At 62.8% G+C, this 19153-nt stretch overlaps 2 protein-coding genes across 6 annotated transcripts in view; one reads left to right on the forward strand and one right to left on the reverse strand.

Annotated features, from left to right (window-relative positions):
* TNRC18 (trinucleotide repeat containing 18) overlaps positions 1–13651 on the forward strand; it is an 80980-nt gene extending 67329 nt beyond the window's left edge. For all 5 annotated transcript variants that reach the window (XM_043915370.1, XM_043915371.1, XM_043915374.1 and 2 more), the window contains 11 exons: positions 349–501; positions 754–895; positions 2599–2716; positions 3156–3231; positions 3356–3464; positions 6090–6206; positions 6580–6744; positions 7053–8350; positions 11453–11689; positions 11786–11860; positions 12172–13651. In XM_043915370.1, coding sequence (XP_043771305.1) covers positions 349–501; positions 754–895; positions 2599–2716; positions 3156–3231; positions 3356–3464; positions 6090–6206; positions 6580–6744; positions 7053–8350; positions 11453–11689; positions 11786–11860; positions 12172–12378 — 2697 coding nt within the window. In that variant the 3' untranslated portion in view covers positions 12379–13651. The remainder of the gene's footprint in view (positions 1–348; positions 502–753; positions 896–2598; positions 2717–3155; positions 3232–3355; positions 3465–6089; positions 6207–6579; positions 6745–7052; positions 8351–11452; positions 11690–11785; positions 11861–12171) is intronic.
* Positions 13652–16557: 2906 nt separating this feature from the next.
* The window catches only part of SLC29A4 (solute carrier family 29 member 4), a 16341-nt gene continuing 13745 nt past the window's right edge, over positions 16558–19153 (reverse strand). Inside the window, 3 exon segments of the mRNA XM_043915556.1 lie at positions 16558–17488; positions 18471–18884; positions 18997–19072. Coding sequence (XP_043771491.1) covers positions 17346–17488; positions 18471–18884; positions 18997–19072 — 633 coding nt within the window. The 3' untranslated portion in view covers positions 16558–17345.

Here is a 19153-nt window from a genome sequence, read left to right on the forward strand (position 1 = left end):
TGGAATTTTCGGTAAATTCCTGTCTGTGTTTAAAACAAGAAAGTACCGTGTATGCACAAATGTGTTTGCTTAGCCTGTGGGTTTACATGGTTGTGTGTGCTTGCGGAAAGTTCTGGAAAGGACACGCCACGCCGTTATTCCCTCTAGTCACCTCTGCGGTTGGTGGGATCGTTGGAGAGGAACTCAGTTATATGCATGTCGATATTCTTTTTTTTTTTATATAACAAGTAATATATAGTGGTAATAAAGCAAGATTGAAACCAGAAATGCTTGCCGGGGGTGGGAGGGCGAGTGTGGGGCCTGGGCCCGTGCTGCCCTCTGACGGCCGCTCTCTGGCTTCATCCCCAGAAGAAGAAGGGCAAGGAGGCCGGGTCTGGAGCCTCGCTGCCCCCGCCCCGTGTTCCCGCCCTGCCTGCCGAGGCCCGGGCCCCTCACACCAGCTCCCCGGCCTCCGCCAAGAGAAGCAAGGCCAAGGCCAAGGGCAAGGAGGTGAAGAAGGAGGTGAGGTTCCCCGGAGGCCCAGGCACGGCGGAGTTGCTTTGCTTGGTTGACAGATGGGGGCGACCCTGCATGGCCCCACCCCCACCCCAAGATCCGTGTGCGGCTGGAAGTGCTCCCTCGGCCCGCTTTGTCCTCCCTCTGGCGCCCAGGTGGGATCTGGCTGCTCCCTGTGCCACGCTGCATGGCAGCCTGACGGTGACCCTGGGCTTCCGGCCGGGCCTCAGCCGTCGGTCTCTCCTGCTGTCTTCTCAGAACCGGGGCAAGGGGGGAGCCGTGAGCAAGCTGATGGAGAGCATGGCCGCTGAGGAGGACTTCGAGCCCAACCAGGACTCGAGCTTCTCCGAGGACGAGCACCTGCCCCGCGGCGGGGCGGCGGAGCGGCCGCCGACCCCAGGTGAGCCCCTGCCGTGCCGCGTGGGCCCCGGCCTGCGGTGTGGGGGTGCCGGGGGCTTCCCGGAGGCGGCTGCCAGCGGGGCCCGAGCGGGCCAGGCCGGGCTCGCACAGAGAGGGGGCAGGGTGGCTGGGGAGACAGCGTGTGCAGAAGCCCCGCGGTTAGACGGGAGCACGGTGCCTGAGGTGAGCTGCAGAAGGCCGCGTGAGTCTGGGCTGCTCAGTCAGGGCGGGAGAGCAGCTTTGGACTGGGGGCAGGCAGGGCAGACCCCCCTGTCTCGAGGGCCTCGGTGGGGGCTTGGACTTCTTCCTGAACAGTAAGAGGGAGGTCAGCGTGGTCAGCTTGATCTCACGGTGCGCTCTTTGGCCGCGGTGTAGACAGGGAACTGGAGGGCTGGGGCAGGGGTGGGGGCCAGGAGGTTGAGTTAGGAGGCTGCTGGGGGATCTGGGTGAGCAGCGGTGGGGGTGGACCGCGGAGTGGGTCCAGGGATGGTGGGACCCCTGTGCGGGGAGCCAGGGGCACGTGGGTGGGATGGAGCATACGGGGGCTATGTGAGCAGATGGCGGGGAGGCAAGGCATGTGGACAGGTTTTGGCAGGTGGGGACAGCTGTCAGCGAGGTAGGTCACAGGGAGCCTTGGTGGCTGGGGTTTGGGGTGCCTGGAGGGCATCCCAGGAGGTGACATCCCAGGGAGGTGACCTCCCAGGGAGATGACTTGGATCTGGGGGTCTGTAGTTTGAGATTAAAGAGTGTGAATTGGTGGGGGGAATGCAGCGAGAAGAGCCGGGCCAGCCCTGCGAGGCTTTGTCACCTGCTGGGGAGCGTATCTGTCAGCTGTTGCTGTGTAAGGACCAGGCACGCAGACTCAGTGATGGGTTGGGATGGGCTGTCAGCAGGACGGTGGGGTGGCCTCAGCTGGGCTGACTCGCGTGTTAATGGGGTGTCTAGCGGCCCACTGACAGCAGACACAGGTCTGCCCCACCTGGCCCGCCGGGCTGGCCAGGGCTTGTTCTCTCACGGCCCTGCTGCCAGAGGCTCGAGAGGGACCGGAAGGCCTCTGGAGGGAGCCTCCCTTCAGATTAAAGTGCTTCTCCCTCATCCACTGGCTAAAGCAGCTCACATGGCCATGCCCAAGGTCAAGAGGTGGGAAGCCCATTGCACCCACTGTGGGGCTGTGGCAGGGATGTGGGTGCAGGCAGGGACCGAGCCCTGAGCCCGTCGCTCCGTCCATCCCAGCCAGCGATCTGGGTTTCTCTGAGTGAGGTGACGGCAGTGAGGGGCTGGGTCCAGGGCCCTACAGAGAAGAAGACTGGGTCCAGGAGGCTGAAGCAGTGTGTGTGGGCCTGGAGGAGAATGGAGGGGAAAGGGAGCGGCAGCCTCGGGCTGGGGCCTGGTCAGAGCAGGGAGCCCAGCCGTGGGGGTGTTGCCGCCAGAACAGACAGCCTTCCTGGTCGGGAAGGCTGGGGACTGCCATTGAGGGGCAGCAGTGGGGTCTGATGGCCCGGAGCCTCCGGCTGAGGCTCAGCGAGCGCTGGTCCTTGCATGGGCGTCACCTGGGTCCCCACCTGCCTGGGATCTTAGCGGACGCTGGGAGGGGGCCTGTGCGCGCGGGCACACTGCAGAGAGGGGTGATGGGGTGGCCAGGTGGGCCTGGGGGGGCCTCGAGGCCGCACCCTGCTCCAGCCCCGCCTCACCGCCCGCCCGCAGCCCCTCGCTCCTGCATCATCGACAAGGACGAGCTGAAGGATGGCCTGCGTGTGCTCATCCCCATGGACGATAAGCTGCTGTACGCGGGGCATGTGCAGACCCTCCACTCGCCAGACATGTGAGTGGGGACGGGCTGCCCTGTGCAGAGCCTCAGACCCCCGCCCAGAGCCTTGCTGGGCCGCTGTGGGCGCCTTGCCTCACCTCTCTGAGCTGTGGCTTCCCCGCTCCCCCACCATAGGATGGGGGCTCGGGCAAGCTCAGAGGAAGCACACTCTGTGAGCGGGCCGGGGGCAGAGCGGACTCCCAGGTGGCCCCCAGGTGGACAGGGCTCAGTGGGAGGGAGCAGGCGAGGCTGTGCTGGCCTTCCCTGCGTCTGTGACCCTGCCTGGTCATGTTGAGGAGATGGGCCCAGAGTGGGGGCCCCAAGCTTGTGCAGCAAGTCAGCAACCCCTTGGCTTGCACACCCCATCCTGGTGGCCTGGGAGGTGGAGCTGGTGTGGACTGTGCGGGGTCCCCGGGGGGCCTCTCGTCACCCCACCGTCACCCCGGCTTTGCAGATACCGAGTGGTGGTGGAGGGTGAACGTGGGAACCGGCCTCACATCTACTGTCTGGAGCAGCTGCTGCAAGAGGCGGTGAGGGTGGGGGTGGGGCGGGGCGGGGCGGGGCGGGGTGGGGCGGGGGCGGGGCTGCTGCAGGAGGCGGTGAGGGCGGGGCTTGGGGCGGGGCCGGCCTGGTGCTCACTCCTCCCCTCCCCAGATCATCGACGTGAGGCCGGCCTCCACGCGCTACTTGCCGCAAGGGACCAGGATCGCGGCCTACTGGAGCCAGCAGTACCGCTGCCTGTACCCCGGTACCGTGGTCCGAGGTGAGAGCCGCTCCCCAGGCCCTCCCAGCACCCCCTTTCCCAGTGTGTCAGCATGGATCCGTTTGGTTCCTGAAGGCCAGCTCAGATGGACTTAAGCACGTGGTTGGAACCAGGACTGTTTCCTGGTGGCATCAGGACTCAGGGTTCCCGTGTCCGTCAGCTCTCAGCTGTGCTGGCCTCACTCCCCACTCCCGAGGACTCTCTCTCACCTTCTGAACAGACCCTGTCCTCATGGAATGCCCCGCTTTCCCATCTGAGTCCCAGGATGGAGTTGCACTGAACTGGCCTGGGTCACCTGGGTTACGGGTCTTATGCTCGTCCTTGCTAATGAGTGAGGCAGCTTCCTGGTTTTGCCTGTGGACTGGAAGAGACGGGAAGGTGGCTTCCCTAGGAGAGCGGACCTTGTGAGCAAAATAAGAGATTGGCAGCTGGGCAGACAAAGGGTAACAGTAGCCCAGAAGCCGTGGGTGTGGATGCAGGCAGACAGAACGAGCAGGTGGGCAGGTGGTGGACACAGCTAGTGCAGAACCAACGCATCTGTGAGCCAGGAGTCTGGGCATGTGTTACAGCCCCAAGTCAAACCTGGGGGCCAAGGGAGTCCACCTGTCGGCCACCTAAGTCACCCGTGTGCCCAGGAGATGGGGGCAGGGCACTGGGCTGGAGTCCCCTGACGAAAGGAGCCGTGCCTCCCCATCCAGCTCTCCTGGGGCTCCAGCCTCCTGAGCCCCAGGGGCTGGCGGCTTTCCAGGCCTGCCTCGCAGGCGTCACTTCTGGGACCTGCCCTTGCAGCCCTGCTGAGAATTCCACCTCACCTGTGCTGCATCTCGTGTCTGTCTCTTCCTGTCTCTTTCCCTCCTGTGGCAGAGGACCTTCTCACGGCTTCTGGAGAGAAAGGGTCCATGGGAGGGAAACTCCTCAAGTACACACGCGTCCGAGTCTCCTTATTCTCTCCTGGTCTTTAGAGATAGTTGATCTGGGTATAAATTCTACATTGGAAATCACCTTCCATTGCTTTTTCTGAAGTCAGCATTCTATTTTTATTTGGGTTCTGATGTTGGAGGTATCCTACACCAGGGTTATTCCCGAATCGTCATAGGAGACTTGGCACCATCCCCTTATTCCCAGATCTGGAATCATGTGGTCTCTGTCTCTTTCTCCCCTCTGTGTCTCTGTCTGTATCTCTGTCCCTTCCTCTTTGTCTCTCTCTGTGTCTCTCTCTCTGTCTCTGTCTCTTCCTGCCTGTCTCTGTCTCTATTCCTCTCTGTCTCTTTTTGTCTCTCTCTGTCTCTGTCTCTTTCTCTCCTCTGTGTCTCTGTCCCTTCCTCTGTGTCTCTCTCTCTGTGTCTCTCTGTCTCTCTGTCTCTGTGTCTCTATTCCTCTCTGTCTCTTTTTGTCTCTCTCTGTCTCTCTGTGTGTGTTTTGTTGGGTATCTGGGGGAAGGGCGGTTTGGTTTGAAAGTAGATTTCCAATCCCTGGAGATTTTTCTCATGTCTCTTCCTGGAGAGCCTCCTCCCTCATTCGCCCTCTCTCCCTGGGTCTCACACTTGTCTGGTGGCCCTCTGCTGCTGTCTTTTGCCCATTATCATCTTTATCTTTTTGTTCTACTTTCTGGCAGATTTCCTCACCCCTGCTTTCTGGTCCTTCTATTCTGTTAACACTTTTGATGTGTCTGCTATTGTTTATAAAATTCCTAAAAGTTCTTTCTTATTCTTTGATTTTTTCTTTTTTCAGTGATCTCTTTTTGTTCCGTGGATTCCTCTTTTCCCTGAGGACATACTGTTTCCATTTTAGGTTTCTTAAGCTCTGTTTCCTTCTGCAGCCCCCCTCCCCTCTTTCTGCGGGCTCCTGTCTGTACCTCTCTGTCCTTCTGCTCTCTTCTGCTGGAGGCTGTTCTTTCATCACTGGCGATGCTCAGCAAGGGGACTGGAAGCTGTGTGTGGGCAGGGCCTGACAGCGGGGGGTGCCAACTACCAGCGCTGGCGGCTCCTCTCCCACCAGCCTGCCTGTGGCGCCATCCTTCGGGCCCGGGGCTCCGAGTCCGGCACCTAGGAGTGGGGCTGGGGGTCACCATCCAGGGTTTGGACTTCACTGTCGCCCTGGTTGGTGTGGTGCCCACCACCCTCCTCTGCTGTGCCCAGTGTCCTGGCATAAAGCTCGCCACTGCCGTGTGACCCCCAGTCTGCCCAGTCTGCCCGCACACCTGCAGGGGTGTGCGGCGCTCAGGAGAGGGGACCCCGGGGCTCCCCTTTGAAAGCTGGCTTCCTTCCCTGTGGCACAGTGGGCCTAGCCCAGAGGGGTCCCGCTCGTCCACTCGGGTGTCGTCTTCCGAGAGGCCCGCGTTGTTGCAGCCGCCATCCTGCGGCCTGCTCCCTCTGCTGTGTGGTCCCACGCTCGTTGTTGTCACTCTGGGGAGGGCCCTGGATGGGTGGACATGCCTGCCTGGACCTGGGGAGCCCACAGTTCTGGGCCTGCCTGGCGCAAAGCCCACGTCCTGCTCCACCGCCCACCTGCCCTCATGCGTCCTGGGCCTGGGGCTGCTCGCTGGCTGATGTCTGCTCCCTCTGCCCCGCGTCTGCCAGGGGGCCCAGGCCACGGGCCTCCCCTGACCCTGCCCTCCTCCAACAGGCTTGCTGGGTCTGGAGGATGATGGGGACCTCATCACCGTGGAGTTCGACGATGGGGACACTGGGAGGATCCCCCTCTCGCACATCCGCCTCCTGCCACCCGACTATAAGATCCAGTGTGAGTGGTGGTCTGGGACCCTCCTGCCCTTTGACCAGTAGGAAACCCGGGCTTTGGAGGGGAGATGCCTCATCCCGGCTCCCTCGACTAGTCAGAGTTAGGACCGGGACACTGACCCAGAACTGCCAGGGCTCCAGGGCTCCAGGGTGAATCCTCCGGAAGGGCCACTAAAACCACAGTCAGCCCCGCCCTGCTCGTTTGTTCGAGGACGCCCCACTGCACGCAGGTGCAGACTCCTGAGCTGCGTCCCCACAGACGGGCCTCCTGCCCGACCACGCAGCTGGTCCGGGCCCCGCCGCTCACGACCGGTGACGCGCCCGCAGCGGTCGGGGGTGGAGGCCGGGCCTGAGCCGCCCTCTGTGCTGCCCCGCAGGTGCAGAGCCGTCCCCGGCGCTCCTGGTGCCCAGCGCTAAGCGCCGCAGCCGGAAGACCAGCAAAGACACCGGGGAGAGCAAGGATGGGGCCGCGCCAGGGTCTGAGGAGCCCGGCGCCAAGGCGCGGGGTCGCGGGCGGAAACCCAGCACCAAAGCCAAGAGCGGTATGTTTTGGGGGCCAGCCCGCCAGGACTTGGGGCCTGCCGCACTCTTTGGGTGTCTGCACAGAGACCCCCCCCACCCGCCTGTGCAGAAATGCTGACAGGAAGCAGGCTCAGGGCACTCGTGGGTCTCTCAGAGGCAGAGCTGAGGTCCAGGAAAGCGTGTCCTTCCCGAATCCAGTGCAGGGTGCCCGGGGCAGCGCCACCTTGCCGCCAGCACGTGGGAACAGCGGGGTGTGAGAGCCGCTCGTCCCGAAGCCCCGAGAGGCCCCCCAGCCCTGACTCACGGGGCTCCCCCTCCTGTCTTGCAGACAGAGCTGCCGTCCTGGAGGAGGGGGGCTCAACAGATGACGTCCCCGGTACCCCACTGGCCCTGGAGCCCATCAGCACCCCAGGTTCCAAGAAGAGCCCCCCGGAACCCGTGGACAAGCGGGCCAAGACCCCCAAGGCTCGCCCGGCACCCCCACAGCCCAGCCCAGCACCGTCCACCTTTGCCAGCTGCCCGGCTCCCGAGCCCTTTGGGGAGCTGCCGGCCCCTGCGGCAGCCTTGGCGCCCACCCCCCTTGTCACCGTGCCCATCACCATACCCGCCACCCGCCCCAAGCCCAAGAAGGCCCGGGCTGCCGAGGAGTCGGCCAGCAAGGGTGCCCGGAGGCCGGGGGAGGAGGCTGAGCTGCTGGTCAAGCTGGACCATGAGGGCGTGACGTCTCCCAAGAGCAAGAAGGCCAAGGAGGCCCTGCTTCTGCGGGAGGAGCCCAAGGGCCTGCTTGGCCTGGGCGGCTACGCGCCAGCAGCCGGGAGCCCCGAGCCCAAGGCTGCCCGGCCTAAGGCCGCGGACGGTGACCTGGCCCAGGAGCCCGCGGTCGGGCTCGCGTTCGAGGACTCGGGGACTGCCAAGAGCCCGGATAAGGGCCAGGCCGAGCAGGACGGGGCGGAGGAGTCGGAGAGCAGCAGCGGCAGCGGCAGCAGCAGCAGCGACAGCGGCAGCAGCAGCAGCAGCTCCGAGACGGAGGGCGAGGAGGACGGCCAGGGCGGCGGGCGGAACTGCAGCGCCTCCAGCTCCAGGGCCTCCTCCTCGTCCTCCTCGTCCTCCTCGTCCTCCTCGTCCTCCTCCTCTTCGTCCTCCTCCTCCTCGTCCTCCTCCTCGTCCTCGTCCTCCTCCTCCTCGTCCTCCTCGTCCTCCTCCTCGTCCTCCTCGTCCTCGTCCTCCTCCTCCTCTTCCTCCTCCTCCTCCTCCACCACAGACGACTCCTCCTGCAGCTCGGACGACGAGGCCGCCCCCGCCCCTGCCGCCGGCCCCTCCGCCCCGCCGGCCCTCCCCAGCAAGGCGCCCAAGCAGGCGGGCAAGGCCCGCTCCTCGGCCCACTCCCCCGGCAAGAAGGCGCCAGCGCCCGCGGCCCAGGCCCCCCCGCCACAGCCCACGCCGCCTCTGCCACCCAAGGCCCAGGCCGGGGCCAAGAGCCGGCCCAAGAAGAGGGAGGGTGTCCACCTCCCCACCACCAAGGAGCTGGCCAAGCGGCAGCGCCTGCCCTCCGTGGAGAACCGGCCCAAGATCGCCGCCTTCCTGCCCGCCCGGCAGCTCTGGAAGTGGTTCGGCAAGCCCACCCAGGTAGGTGGGGCGGGGGGTCGTCTTTCTCTGTCGTCCCAGCAGCCCCATGGCGGAGGGTTGGGTCACGGCCGTGGAGTCCATGTGACTCCCAAGTCCTGCCCGTCCTGGAGCAGCGCTGCCCCCTGGTCCCGGGGACCTAGACCCACCCTCGGAGGCACCTGGTTGACCCACACAGTCCTGTGGCAGGCCTGCAGTGACCGTGCGGCTGGTCTCAAAACCACGTGGCCTGAGTTTATTTGTCTTTACTTCATTTTCGGACTGGCCAGGTTAGCAGTCGTAGCAGAGGCACTTCTTTCCCTCTTTGCAGGTCGAAGTCTAGGGCTGAGTCTCCTGGGCCTGGCTGGGTCCCTGCCCGCCCTGAGCTAGTCAGGGTGGCCCAGAAGGCCCAGCGTTCTGACTGACTGGGTCTGAGGCACATGGCCGCCCCTGTAGTGGGTGGGGGTCGGTTCTGCAGGACCCTTCCTGGCCCATCCTGCACCTTATGTACACACAGACACACTTGGACACGCACAGGCACACACCTGCATAGACATGCACATACGTGAAGCTTCTGTATGTAGAAGGGGAACAGCCCAGAGGCCACCAGTCCGCCCCGTGCCCCTGGGCAGGAAGAGCCGGGCTCCTGGTCCATGGGTACAACCGGTCAGGTCAGGTTTGCCCACAGCATCTGCTGCCCTGAGCCAGGGTCCTCTGAGGCCACGCGGGAGCCAGGCGCCCTGCTGGGTGTGGGCCTCTGTAATGCTGGTGCTGCCAGGCAGGCAGGCTTTAGGGGTTTGGTTCTCTGGTGATGTATGCAGACTAGCTTGGGGGTTTCTGTCTTGGCAGCAGCTTTTAGGGCTAGCCACTGTGCTACCCAGGGGCGGTTGGATCCCCTGGGGTGAGGCAGACAGCTCTACCTGGCCCCAGTCTGAACCCCCAGAGGCTGTTTAGGGTAGGGTGGGGGATCCCCCTCTGTCAGACAAGGGGGCGTCCTCCCCACTCCCACAGCTCGTGCTCTCCTTCCAGCGTCCCTGCCTTTGACTCGTCACCTGGGGTTGTCTGGGGCAGAAGATCTGCTTCTTGACCCTGCAGGGCGTGAGCTATCTGACTTTCACTCACCCCAGATTGCGGGCTCCAGGCTGAAAGCGCCTCTCTTGGCAAGGCCACTACTCAAGACAGCGAACCAGGGTGTATGGATTCTTGTAGGGTCTTTGCTGATGAGCCACACGCGGACATTCCTGACCAGGCCCACCGCTGATCCTGACAGACACTTTATCCAGGGATATATCAAGGAGCGGTGGTTTCTGAGCCAAGGACAGGCCCACCCTCACTGCCCTGTCCCCAGGGCGGTGGCCAGCTCCTTATCTTAGCATCTGCTCTCTGCACATCCCAGCGTCACTGTTACTGAGTGCACTTAACTGCTGCAGGGGTCAGAGCACGGGGCCACACTCTTACTAGAAAAGTGTGGTTTTCAGCTTCAGGTCCAGCTGGATCCAGCAGCCCAAAGGCTGTCTTCAGATCCCTCTCAGGCCTGTGCTCCCAGCTTCCATTTCTCCTTTCTCTCTGTCCTGCCCTCCTCTTCGCAATAGGCAGCCCCATAGTTTTCAGCTGACCTGCTAACTCAGAAGTGACAGTGGGAAGGAAGGATCTTTTTTCAGGGTTCCAGCTAAAGTAGGTGGAGCCTCCTTTGGCTTAGGAGCACACACCTGAACCAATCACAGTGGCCAGAAGGAGGATGGGCTGTTTGGATTGGCCAGATCAGGTCCCGTGTTGGCCACAGGGGCGGGGTCAGCCCCACTGGGCACCCCATGGATCAAGGGGGCATCTCTTTGAGTCTGAGGAAGGTAGCCATGGAGGCCTGAAAACAAACCTGCTGTCAAAGATGAGCTGGCTTAGAGGTCTTAGCCATCCATCTCATCTTGAATCAGTTTGTACCATGCCTTGAGCTGAAAATAATTTGAGCAGTTTACAGAACAGGTAAGAAAGTCTGTCATGGACTTCCCTCCTTGTCCAGTGGTTAGGATTCCCTGCTTCCACTGCAGGGGCACAGGTTCGATCCCTGGTTGAGGAACAAAGATCCTACTTGCTGTGATGTGGCCCAACAAAAACGTCTCACCAGAGACTCAGTGAATTAAAAATAGAAAAGGGCCAGGGGGGTAAGGTAGGAAGCTTGCAGGTATTTCTTGTTTATACAAAAACAAACAAACAAACAAACAAACAAACAAAAAAAAAAACCAACCCTTTGGCGCCGCCTAGTGGCCAATCCGAGAAGGGAGGGGCGGGTTTTAGGAGTCGGTTTGGAGGGAAGGCGCGCGGGCTCCACTGGAGCGCAGAGCAGAGCTGCGCGGGCCTGGCTTCTGGGCAGCGTTGGCCTGGGGGCAGTGACTGGTCCCGGGGCTGCCTGGGACAGAGTTTGGGCTCCGATGGGTGGTCTGTTTCCTCCTTGGAGCCTGCACTCCGGTCTCTCCCAGCGCCAGCCGAGGCGGGAGCACTGAGAGGGCGTCAGGGAGTGTGTGTTGCAAGAATTAAGAGAAATCCAGCCCCGCCTGGGCCTGGGAGCCACAAGCCCAGGGCTGGATCCTGTCGGCCAAGCTCTGACCTCAGCCAGTGGCTTCCGTGGGGTCATGTGGGGGGCAGTCAGCCTTGCCTGGGGGTTGACACTGCCCAGGCCCCCCTCCCTGGCCCCTGGTAGGGCCAGCTGGTGCTGAGACTGCTCCGGGTGACGTGTGTAGATTGAGGCTGCCGGGAGAGGGATGGGCTCTGGGTGTGTTGAGTGGAATCTGTGTCCTGTGGAGCGGAGATCACGGGGCGAGGCGGCCTCCTCACCCCTGTCTGGAAGTTGGGGGCCAGCAGGGGCCGGCCCTGCCTCAGGGGCTGGCGTCAGAACCCCAGCAGTGGGTGTAGCTGCAGCGCGGTGGCTCCTGCAGGGGGGCGTCCCCGGGCCCCCCCACCTGCATCGTCGCCCACGTGGCTCTCAGCGCGGCGCCTTAGTTCATGTGAAGTCCCTGTTCTGCGGCGGGGATGAGCGGGGGCTCCGGATCGGGAGCGCCTGCAGAACCCGGGGCCTGGGGTGGGGGTGGCGCACCCGCCCTGACCACCCCCCCCCCCCCCCCCCGCCCACAGCGCCGTGGCATGAAGGGCAAGGCCCGCAAGCTCTTCTACAAGGCCATCGTGCGCGGCAAGGAGATGATCCGCATCGGGGACTGCGCCGTCTTTCTGTCGGCCGGCCGCCCCAACCTGCCCTACATTGGCCGCATCCAGAGCATGTGGGAGTCCTGGGGCAGCAACATGGTGGTCCGCGTCAAGTGGTTCTACCACCCCGAGGAGACCAGCCCGGGCAAGCGCCTCCACGAGGGCCAGGTGGGCCGGCTGCCCCGCTCCGGGGGCTGGGGTAGGGGCCAGGGGTCAGGCAAGGCGGGGCCCAGGCTCACAGCAGCCCCTCGTCTGCGCACACAGCCCTGGGACCAGAAGGCCGGCCGCAGCCTCCCTGCCTCCCTGCGGGCCTCCAGCCAGAGGAAGGACTTCATGGAGGTAGGAGCGCGGGGGTGGGGCCTCTTGTGACCCCGCCCACTCCATCTCCCGACCCTGCATCTCTGATTGCTGTCTCCCGGTCTCTGTCACCCTTGCTGTCTTCTCCCTCGGTCTCTGGGTGCATCTGTCCCTCCCTCGGTGTCTCAGTCTCTGTATCTGTCTGTCTCTGGGGCTCTCTCTCCGCCTCAGCCTGGATCCCTGTCCCAAGGGCTCTCTCTGGGTTGCTGGCCGCCTTCGTCCTCCTCCCCCCGTGTTTCTTGGGTTCCCTCCGGGGCTCCCCTGCGGCCCCTGATGCCACCGTGTGCCCGCAGCGCGCCCTGTACCAGTCCTCGCACGTGGACGAGAACGACGTGCAGACGGTGTCGCACAAGTGCCTGGTGGTGGGCCTGGAACAGTACGAGCAGATGGTCAAGACCAAGAAGTACCAGGACAGCGAGGGCCTGTACTACCTGGCGGGCACCTACGAGCCCACCACGGGCATGATCTTCTCCACCGATGGCGTGCCCGTGCTCTGCTGAGCTGGCGGCCCGCCCACCCCACTGCCAGGGCTCGGCGGCCACGTGCGCGGGTCGTGTGCATGCAGGTGTGCCCGTGGACGCCGCAGCGAGGCAGTGTGTACATGTGTGTGCCCGTATGCATGCACGTGCGTGCTCACATGTGCACCCGTCCAGACCCCCTCCCCTCTGAGCGATCAGGGTATGGCTCTGCCGGCCCCTCGGGGCCCCCCAGCACCTTGTAAGCACTTGGCCAGGCCAGGCTCCGGGACCCTCAGGCTGACGCCAGCTGGGGATTTGGTGGGAGGGGGTGTCTGAGCAACCAAACTCATGCTTGCTCGGAGGTTCCCGCCGCTGGTGGGCCCTCCTGGTGCCCAGCCCCCTCAGCACAGCGCCCACCCTGAGCCTCCCGCCGTGGGGCCAGGGTGGCCTCCTGCCCCAAGCCTCACTGACCCGGCCGCGCCTGCACGGGCGCCTGCCTGGGGTCCAGCCTCCACCCTCCACCCTCTCAGGATGGCCTGGACTTGGGGAGCAGAGCCAGGCAGGGGGGTGGTCCAGCAGCATTGGCCAGGCGCCAGGGGGAGGGGGCTACATGCCCTGAGGCCCCGGGGAGGGCCCACCCGCCGGTCCAGACCCTCACACTACAGACAACCCCATGGTGCTGAAATCTCGTCCCCATGCCCGCAGGGAGGCGGCAGTTCTTAGCCTGTACAGTTTTATTGTACCAAGAGACTCTCCCCTGTATCATACGCCTTTAAATGGAGTCAACTTTTTAATTATATATATAAAGATAAATATATATAAATATATATAAATATAAACTTTTTAAAACTGTGAAAAAATAGCTACGAAATTATAAAAAAAAAGCGAACACATTCTGACGTGCAGAATATTATTTTTTATTTCCTGTTAGATTGTGAGTGTCTAGCACCCCGCTTCACGGGCCCCGCTCCTGTCCCAAGCACACCCCCCGCCCACCCCGCGGCCCAGGTGTACTGTACTTGCCCCCACGATGGAGAAGGACCTAGGGAGAGCAGAGGCTGAGCGGGGAGACGGCCCGCTCAGCCCACGAGAGCACTTAGCAGCCCCCCGCGCCTTCCAGGGGACGGGAGGCCTCGTCCAGACAATCTTAAGGGAAGGAAAAGCCAGACTTCGGTTTTGTTTTTTGGGGGAATTGTTGTTTTCCTTTTTTTTTTTAAGTTTCTTTTGGAATTTTGTTGGCGAATTCTGTGTGATCTTTTTCATAAAAAGAAAAAAGAAAAAAAAGAAAAAAGAAAAAGCTATAATTGGAAAAGTACGGTTGTCTGGCGTGGTTCATTTCGGGGGCCGGGGCGCGCTTGGCGTTGGGACGCAGCTCTGGAGGGAGGCTGACACTTCCGGGAGGAGACGAATCAGCCAGTCTACAGGAAACAGGAAGCTCCTTAGCCGCACCGACGCTGTCGGTGCTGACGGTGGTCGGCAGACACGGTCAGTGGCTACCGGGCGGGGGCTGGCCTGTGTCTGTCAGTGCAGAGAGTTCCCCCGGCCAGGCTGGCGTGCGCCAGGATGGCAGAGCGTAAGGACCTGTGAGCACACCACAGTCACAGCTCTGCGGAACAGTCCTCAGTGAAAAGGACCAGGACCTACCAGCAAGATCTGCAACTGAAGACATAAAGAAGGAACCCCAGTGAGACAGGCGGGAGGGGCGGACTTGCAATGCAGTCCACTCCACACCCCCGGGGGGTGACCATACTCTGGAGAAGAAGGACATCACAGAGAATGCCTCCTGCAGGAGTAAGCCTCAGCCGCACACCAGGCCCCCCTGCTCGGGGTCCTACACGGGCGAGACACGCCCCCTAGCATCTGGCTTTTAAGGCCAGCAAGGCTTAATTTTGGGAGTTCCACAGGACTAGAGGGAAAAACCACCCTTAAAGGGCACACACGGAATCTCTTGTGCTCCAGGACCCGGGGGCGAAAGCCATGCCTTGATGGGAGCTTGGCCGGGTCTCCCAGGTCTTGGGGGAGGTCTCCTGGAGAGGCAGGGGCGGGCAGCTATGGTTCACCCTGGGGACAGAGACGCGGGCAGCAGCCAGTCTTGAGCCCTCCAATGACGTGGATGCTGGCGCTGCCCAGCCGTGGGGCACCCCCTCCAAGAGCTGGTCCTACCCAACAGCCTGCAGGCCTCAGTGCTAGGACACCGCCTCCCGAACAACAACTGGGTGGGGGGCGCAGCCCCACCCACGGGCACACCCAGAGGCAGCCTGTAGACCCGAGGCCAGCAGAGAGCCCAGCTCCGGGGTGCCAGCCCCTGGCCCTGATCTCCAGGACGGCGGCTGCAACCTCGGGCCAGCCTTGCCCACCAGGGGGCGCACACCACACATGCAGCAATTCCACTCCAGGACATAGAAAACTATAGAATTGAAAAAGACATGTGCACGCCTGTGTTCACGGCAGCACTATTCACAACAGCCAAGACATGGAAATATTAACCTAAATGTCCATCGACAGATGAATGAATAACGATGTGGCCCATATATGCAATGGGATGCTGCTCAAGGGTAAAAAAATGAAATAACGCCATTTGTAACCAGAGTGTTATACTGTGTGAACTCAGGAAGACAAGTACCGTATGATATCACTGACATATGCAATCTGAAATATGACACAAATGAAACAAACATCACAGAGAACAGATTGATGGTTGCCAAGCGGGCAGGGACGGAGTGGCAGGTTGGGGTTGGCAGATGTGAGCTTTTATATAGAGAATGGATAAGTGTAACAAGGTCCTGGACAGCACAGGTGACGTCACTGTTCTATGATTATAACGGAAAGAATGTCAAAAGACATTAACTGCTTTGCTGTACCGCAGAAATTAACACACTGCAAGTCAACTATACATCAATAGAAATGTTAAAACTGAAAAAAAGCACCCAAAATCTGTAGTACACACACAAAGAGAAAAAGGAATACAAACATTAAAAAGTCATCACAAGAGAAAAAAAAAAAAGGTTAAAAAAGAGACCTATAAAATGCAACTCCAAGCAATTAACAAGAGGGTTATAAGAAAATACATGTTGATCATTACCTTAGGGGCTTCCCCGGTGGCCCAATGGTTAAGGAGCCGCCTTGCAATTCAAGGGACGCAGGTTCGATCTCTGGCCGGGGAACTAGATCCCACATGCCTCGAGGCAACTAAGCCCACGTTTCGCAACTAAGAAGCCCGTGCTTGCAAGAAGAAACCTGCGCCCTGCAACTGGAAAAAGTCCACGCGCGGCAACGGAGACCCTGAACCGCAAGAACGACCCCGCGCAGTCAAAGAAAAAAGCTAACAAAAACCTATGGAGCTGAGGGCTCCCAGCTGCATCCGCTCTGGAAGGGATAACGAGGGTGCTGACGCTCTGCGGGGCCCTGAGTCGGCGCGAGATGGAGAAGCCGCACCCTTGCCGGTTCGGGTCCGGGGGAGGCTGGGCCGGGGTCTTGGCGCTGCCCCGCCCCGCCCCCCGGCCGTGCGTAGCTCAGGCCGGACCCCACCGGCACCAGCCCAGCGCCCCAGAGCACCGGGCGTGCATGGGACACGGATGGCTTTGGTGTCTGAGTGAGGTGTGTGGAGGGCACGGTGTGCGGATGGCGAAGGCAGCGAGCTCAGCGTCTGCAGAGCCGGAGACGGGCTCCTCCTTCCGGGACGGTCCTCGGGTTTTAGAGAAACTGAGTCACGGACTGGTGCGCACTCCCCCCTCCTCCTCCCCTCCCCGGAGCCCCGAGGAGCGGCCCGTGTGGCATCGCCCCGCGCGGTTTCGGCACGGTCCCCGCCTCCCCAACCCTCCTCCCATGCGCCCACAGCAGACTAGACCGACCCGGTTCTCGGGGAGACAGACACAGAACGGCGGAGGAATCTGCTCTAATCACAGTCTGTCAGCGACAGAGACCTGACCCCAGAAGGCCCCCCCGCCCGGCTTCCTCGCTCTGACCCTGGACGACAGGGCCGAGCTGCTGCCCCTTCTCCTCCCCCTTTCCAGTGGGCGCCCTGAGGCCAAAGGGCACCGAGCCGCCTTTGAAAGCCCACAGGCATCCTGTCCGCGCCCCTCCACAGGGATCCTCCTGAGCCCGCACGTGCGCGGGGGGAAGCCCCGTCCCAGCTGGCAGCGGGTCTTGCCCCACCAGGACCCCTCCTCCCACCCCAGCGGGCAGAGACAGCGCGGCACAGACGCGACTTGGAGGCGGAGGTGGGGCAGAGGCTCTGCCTTCATCTTTAATGGCCAGTGCGGTACAGTCAGTGGACAGACGCGTGGACGGGACCAGAGGGGGTGGGAGGGCGCCTGTCCTGCCCCTGGAGAAGCCCGCGGCTGGCAGGATGCTCCAGGAATCCCCCCAGCTCAGGGTGCTGAGCCAGCCTGGAGCTCTGGAGGGACCGCCCCCCACCCTCTTCTACTTGCCAGGGACCCCTGGGCACGTCTGTCCCTCCCTGGACAGGGCTCAAGGCCTAGGTCGGGGGTGTGACTCCAGCCAGGCTGTGGGCCCTGCTCGTGGCCCTCAAACTGTGCCCTCCGGTATCACAGGCGGCTGGAGAAAACGGGGAGGTCGACCAGGCTCCCTGGGCAGACAGACCCCCAGGCCTGTGGCGTCAGGTGGGTACCAGGGTGCGTGGGGGTGCTAGCGCAGCGTGGGTGCACCCAGGCTGCAGCTCCCTCGTAGCAAAGGCATTTGCTGGGGACCCAGGGTTTGAGGACAGGGTGTGGGGGCAGGCCTGTGGGAGTGGGGTCCCCAGTGGAGGAGGTGCCGCCGACGGTGGGGCCAGGGCCGTGGGGCCCTCAGAGCGGACCCAGCAGGGGACGCGGGCTAGTGGTCTGCTCTCCTGAGGCAGGGGGGTGATGGCTGTGAGTGACCCACAGAGTGGGCCGCTGGACATGGGCGGGGGGCGGGGGCAGGCGGGAAACTGCGCGGACTATCCGCGCGCCCCCAGGCACTGCAGGCAGGAGTGGGGAGGGGGCCCGGCGGCCCTCCCTGGGCGGGGCTCAGAGGCCGGCGGGGAAGGAGGCGTTGGTGGCTGAGGGGCGCAGGCAGCTCCGGTGGGCGTTCCGCGTGAGGCTGTAGGTGCAGTAGGCCACGGCCGAGCCCAGCGTCAGCCCCGTCATGTAGGACACGGTCATGGTGTTCCCTGCGGACAGGACCGGGCCTCAGCAGGTGGGGGCGGGGGACCCCGGCGGGCCACCGCCTGCGCTGGAGCCGAAGCCCCGCTCCTGGGGGGTGAGGCAGTGACCACGGCCAGCTCCTGCCGCCCCAGGGCTGCTCCTCCCTGACGGACCGTGCTGGGCGGCCCGGGCCTGGCCTGCTTCTCTCTCCAGCCTCCCTTTCTCTCCACCTTGTCATGGATGACCTGGGTGTCCACCGGCCTCCCTGCAGGTCCCCTGACCAGAACCCACCTCCAGTGCCCCTTCCCCACTCAGCCCCCTCTGTGTCTCACTTGACAACCGTCCAGCCTTCCTGCCCTGAGCAACAGGCCCAAACTTGGGAGTCCTTGACCCCTGCCCCCGGCCCTTTCTCACGCTCCATCTCCCAATCCATCAGCTGGCCCTGCAGGCCCCACGGTCAAAACAGATCCCGGAACCAGCGCTTTCTTCCAGGCTCCTCCCACCTCTTCAGGCCACCTCCCTGGCCCACGCCACTGCTTCTGCCCCCCGGGCCTTTGCACATGCTAGTCCCGCCACTTCCCCTGCACCGTGGCTGGCCCCTCACGCCTCCCTCCACGGCTCTGTTCAAGCCGCCTCCCCAGCGCTGCCTTGCCAGACTTGCGCGGTGAGGCCCGACCCTGACTCCTCCATTCCATCGCTCTGTTTTATCTTCCTCCAGCACAGCACGCCTTTCTATGCTCTGTCAGCTCTGGACGGTCAACCCCGTCAGCACAGGGACCGCGTCTATTGTCGCTGTGTCCCTGGAGCTCGGGCAGGGGCTCACCGAGCCGTCGTGGGACGAATGAGGAAGGGGATTGACGAACGTCCCAGCCTGCACGCTCCGAGCTGACTCGCCCCTGGGACCCAAACGCAGCTGCTTGCGGTGTGGCCTTGACTTCTACGGGCCTGGGTTTCCCTGCCTGGCGGTGGACAGTCTCACAAGGCAAGTGGGCCAAGGGGGGGCCTTACCTGCCAGCTCCCGCTGCTTGGGGCCCACTTTGCCCGCCGCCAGGATCATGGGCACGCTGCCGAAGTAGCCATTGCTGATGCCCATGAGGAGGGAGAGGACGCAGGGCCAGGCTGGGTGGCGGAGGGCAGGTGTGCCGCTGGGGTAGACGCACAGGATGAAGAGGGGGATGAAGACCACGCGGAGGCAGGAGCAGGCCAGCAGGTGGGTGCCCCGCCAGTCCATGGGCAGCGCCGCCAGGATCTGCGGGCAGACGGACGTGTGGGCCCCGGCCCCTGCCCTCGTCTCTCCAGACCCACTCCTGTCCCTGGACGCCCCCGGCTCAGGCCGTGTCCCTGTCCTTACCAGTTTTTGTCCCTGAAAACCGACCAAACCCCTCATTATGGCGACACACAGGCCGTGCAGTGTGCTCAGCACTCAGCTAAATGCGACACGTGTCCTGCCTCAGTCCTCACAATGCCTTCACCTGGGAAGGGGCGGGCTCGCGACCCCATCTGGGAACACGGCGGCCCAAAGAGTCAGGCCCACCTGTGTCAACTTGTAGGAAGCGGCGGCAGCTGGACCCGCTAACTAAGCCTGGCTGGGAGTTTCTCAGACCTCCTGGCTGTGTGACCCCAGACAGATGACTCGCCCTCTCTGAGTCTTGTGTTTTTCTAGAAAAGCCCAACTGGCTAGCCTGTTCTGG

The sequence above is a fragment of the Cervus elaphus genome, chromosome 10 (assembly GCF_910594005.1).
Source record: "Cervus elaphus chromosome 10, mCerEla1.1, whole genome shotgun sequence".
Taxonomy (NCBI): domain Eukaryota; kingdom Metazoa; phylum Chordata; class Mammalia; order Artiodactyla; family Cervidae; genus Cervus; species Cervus elaphus.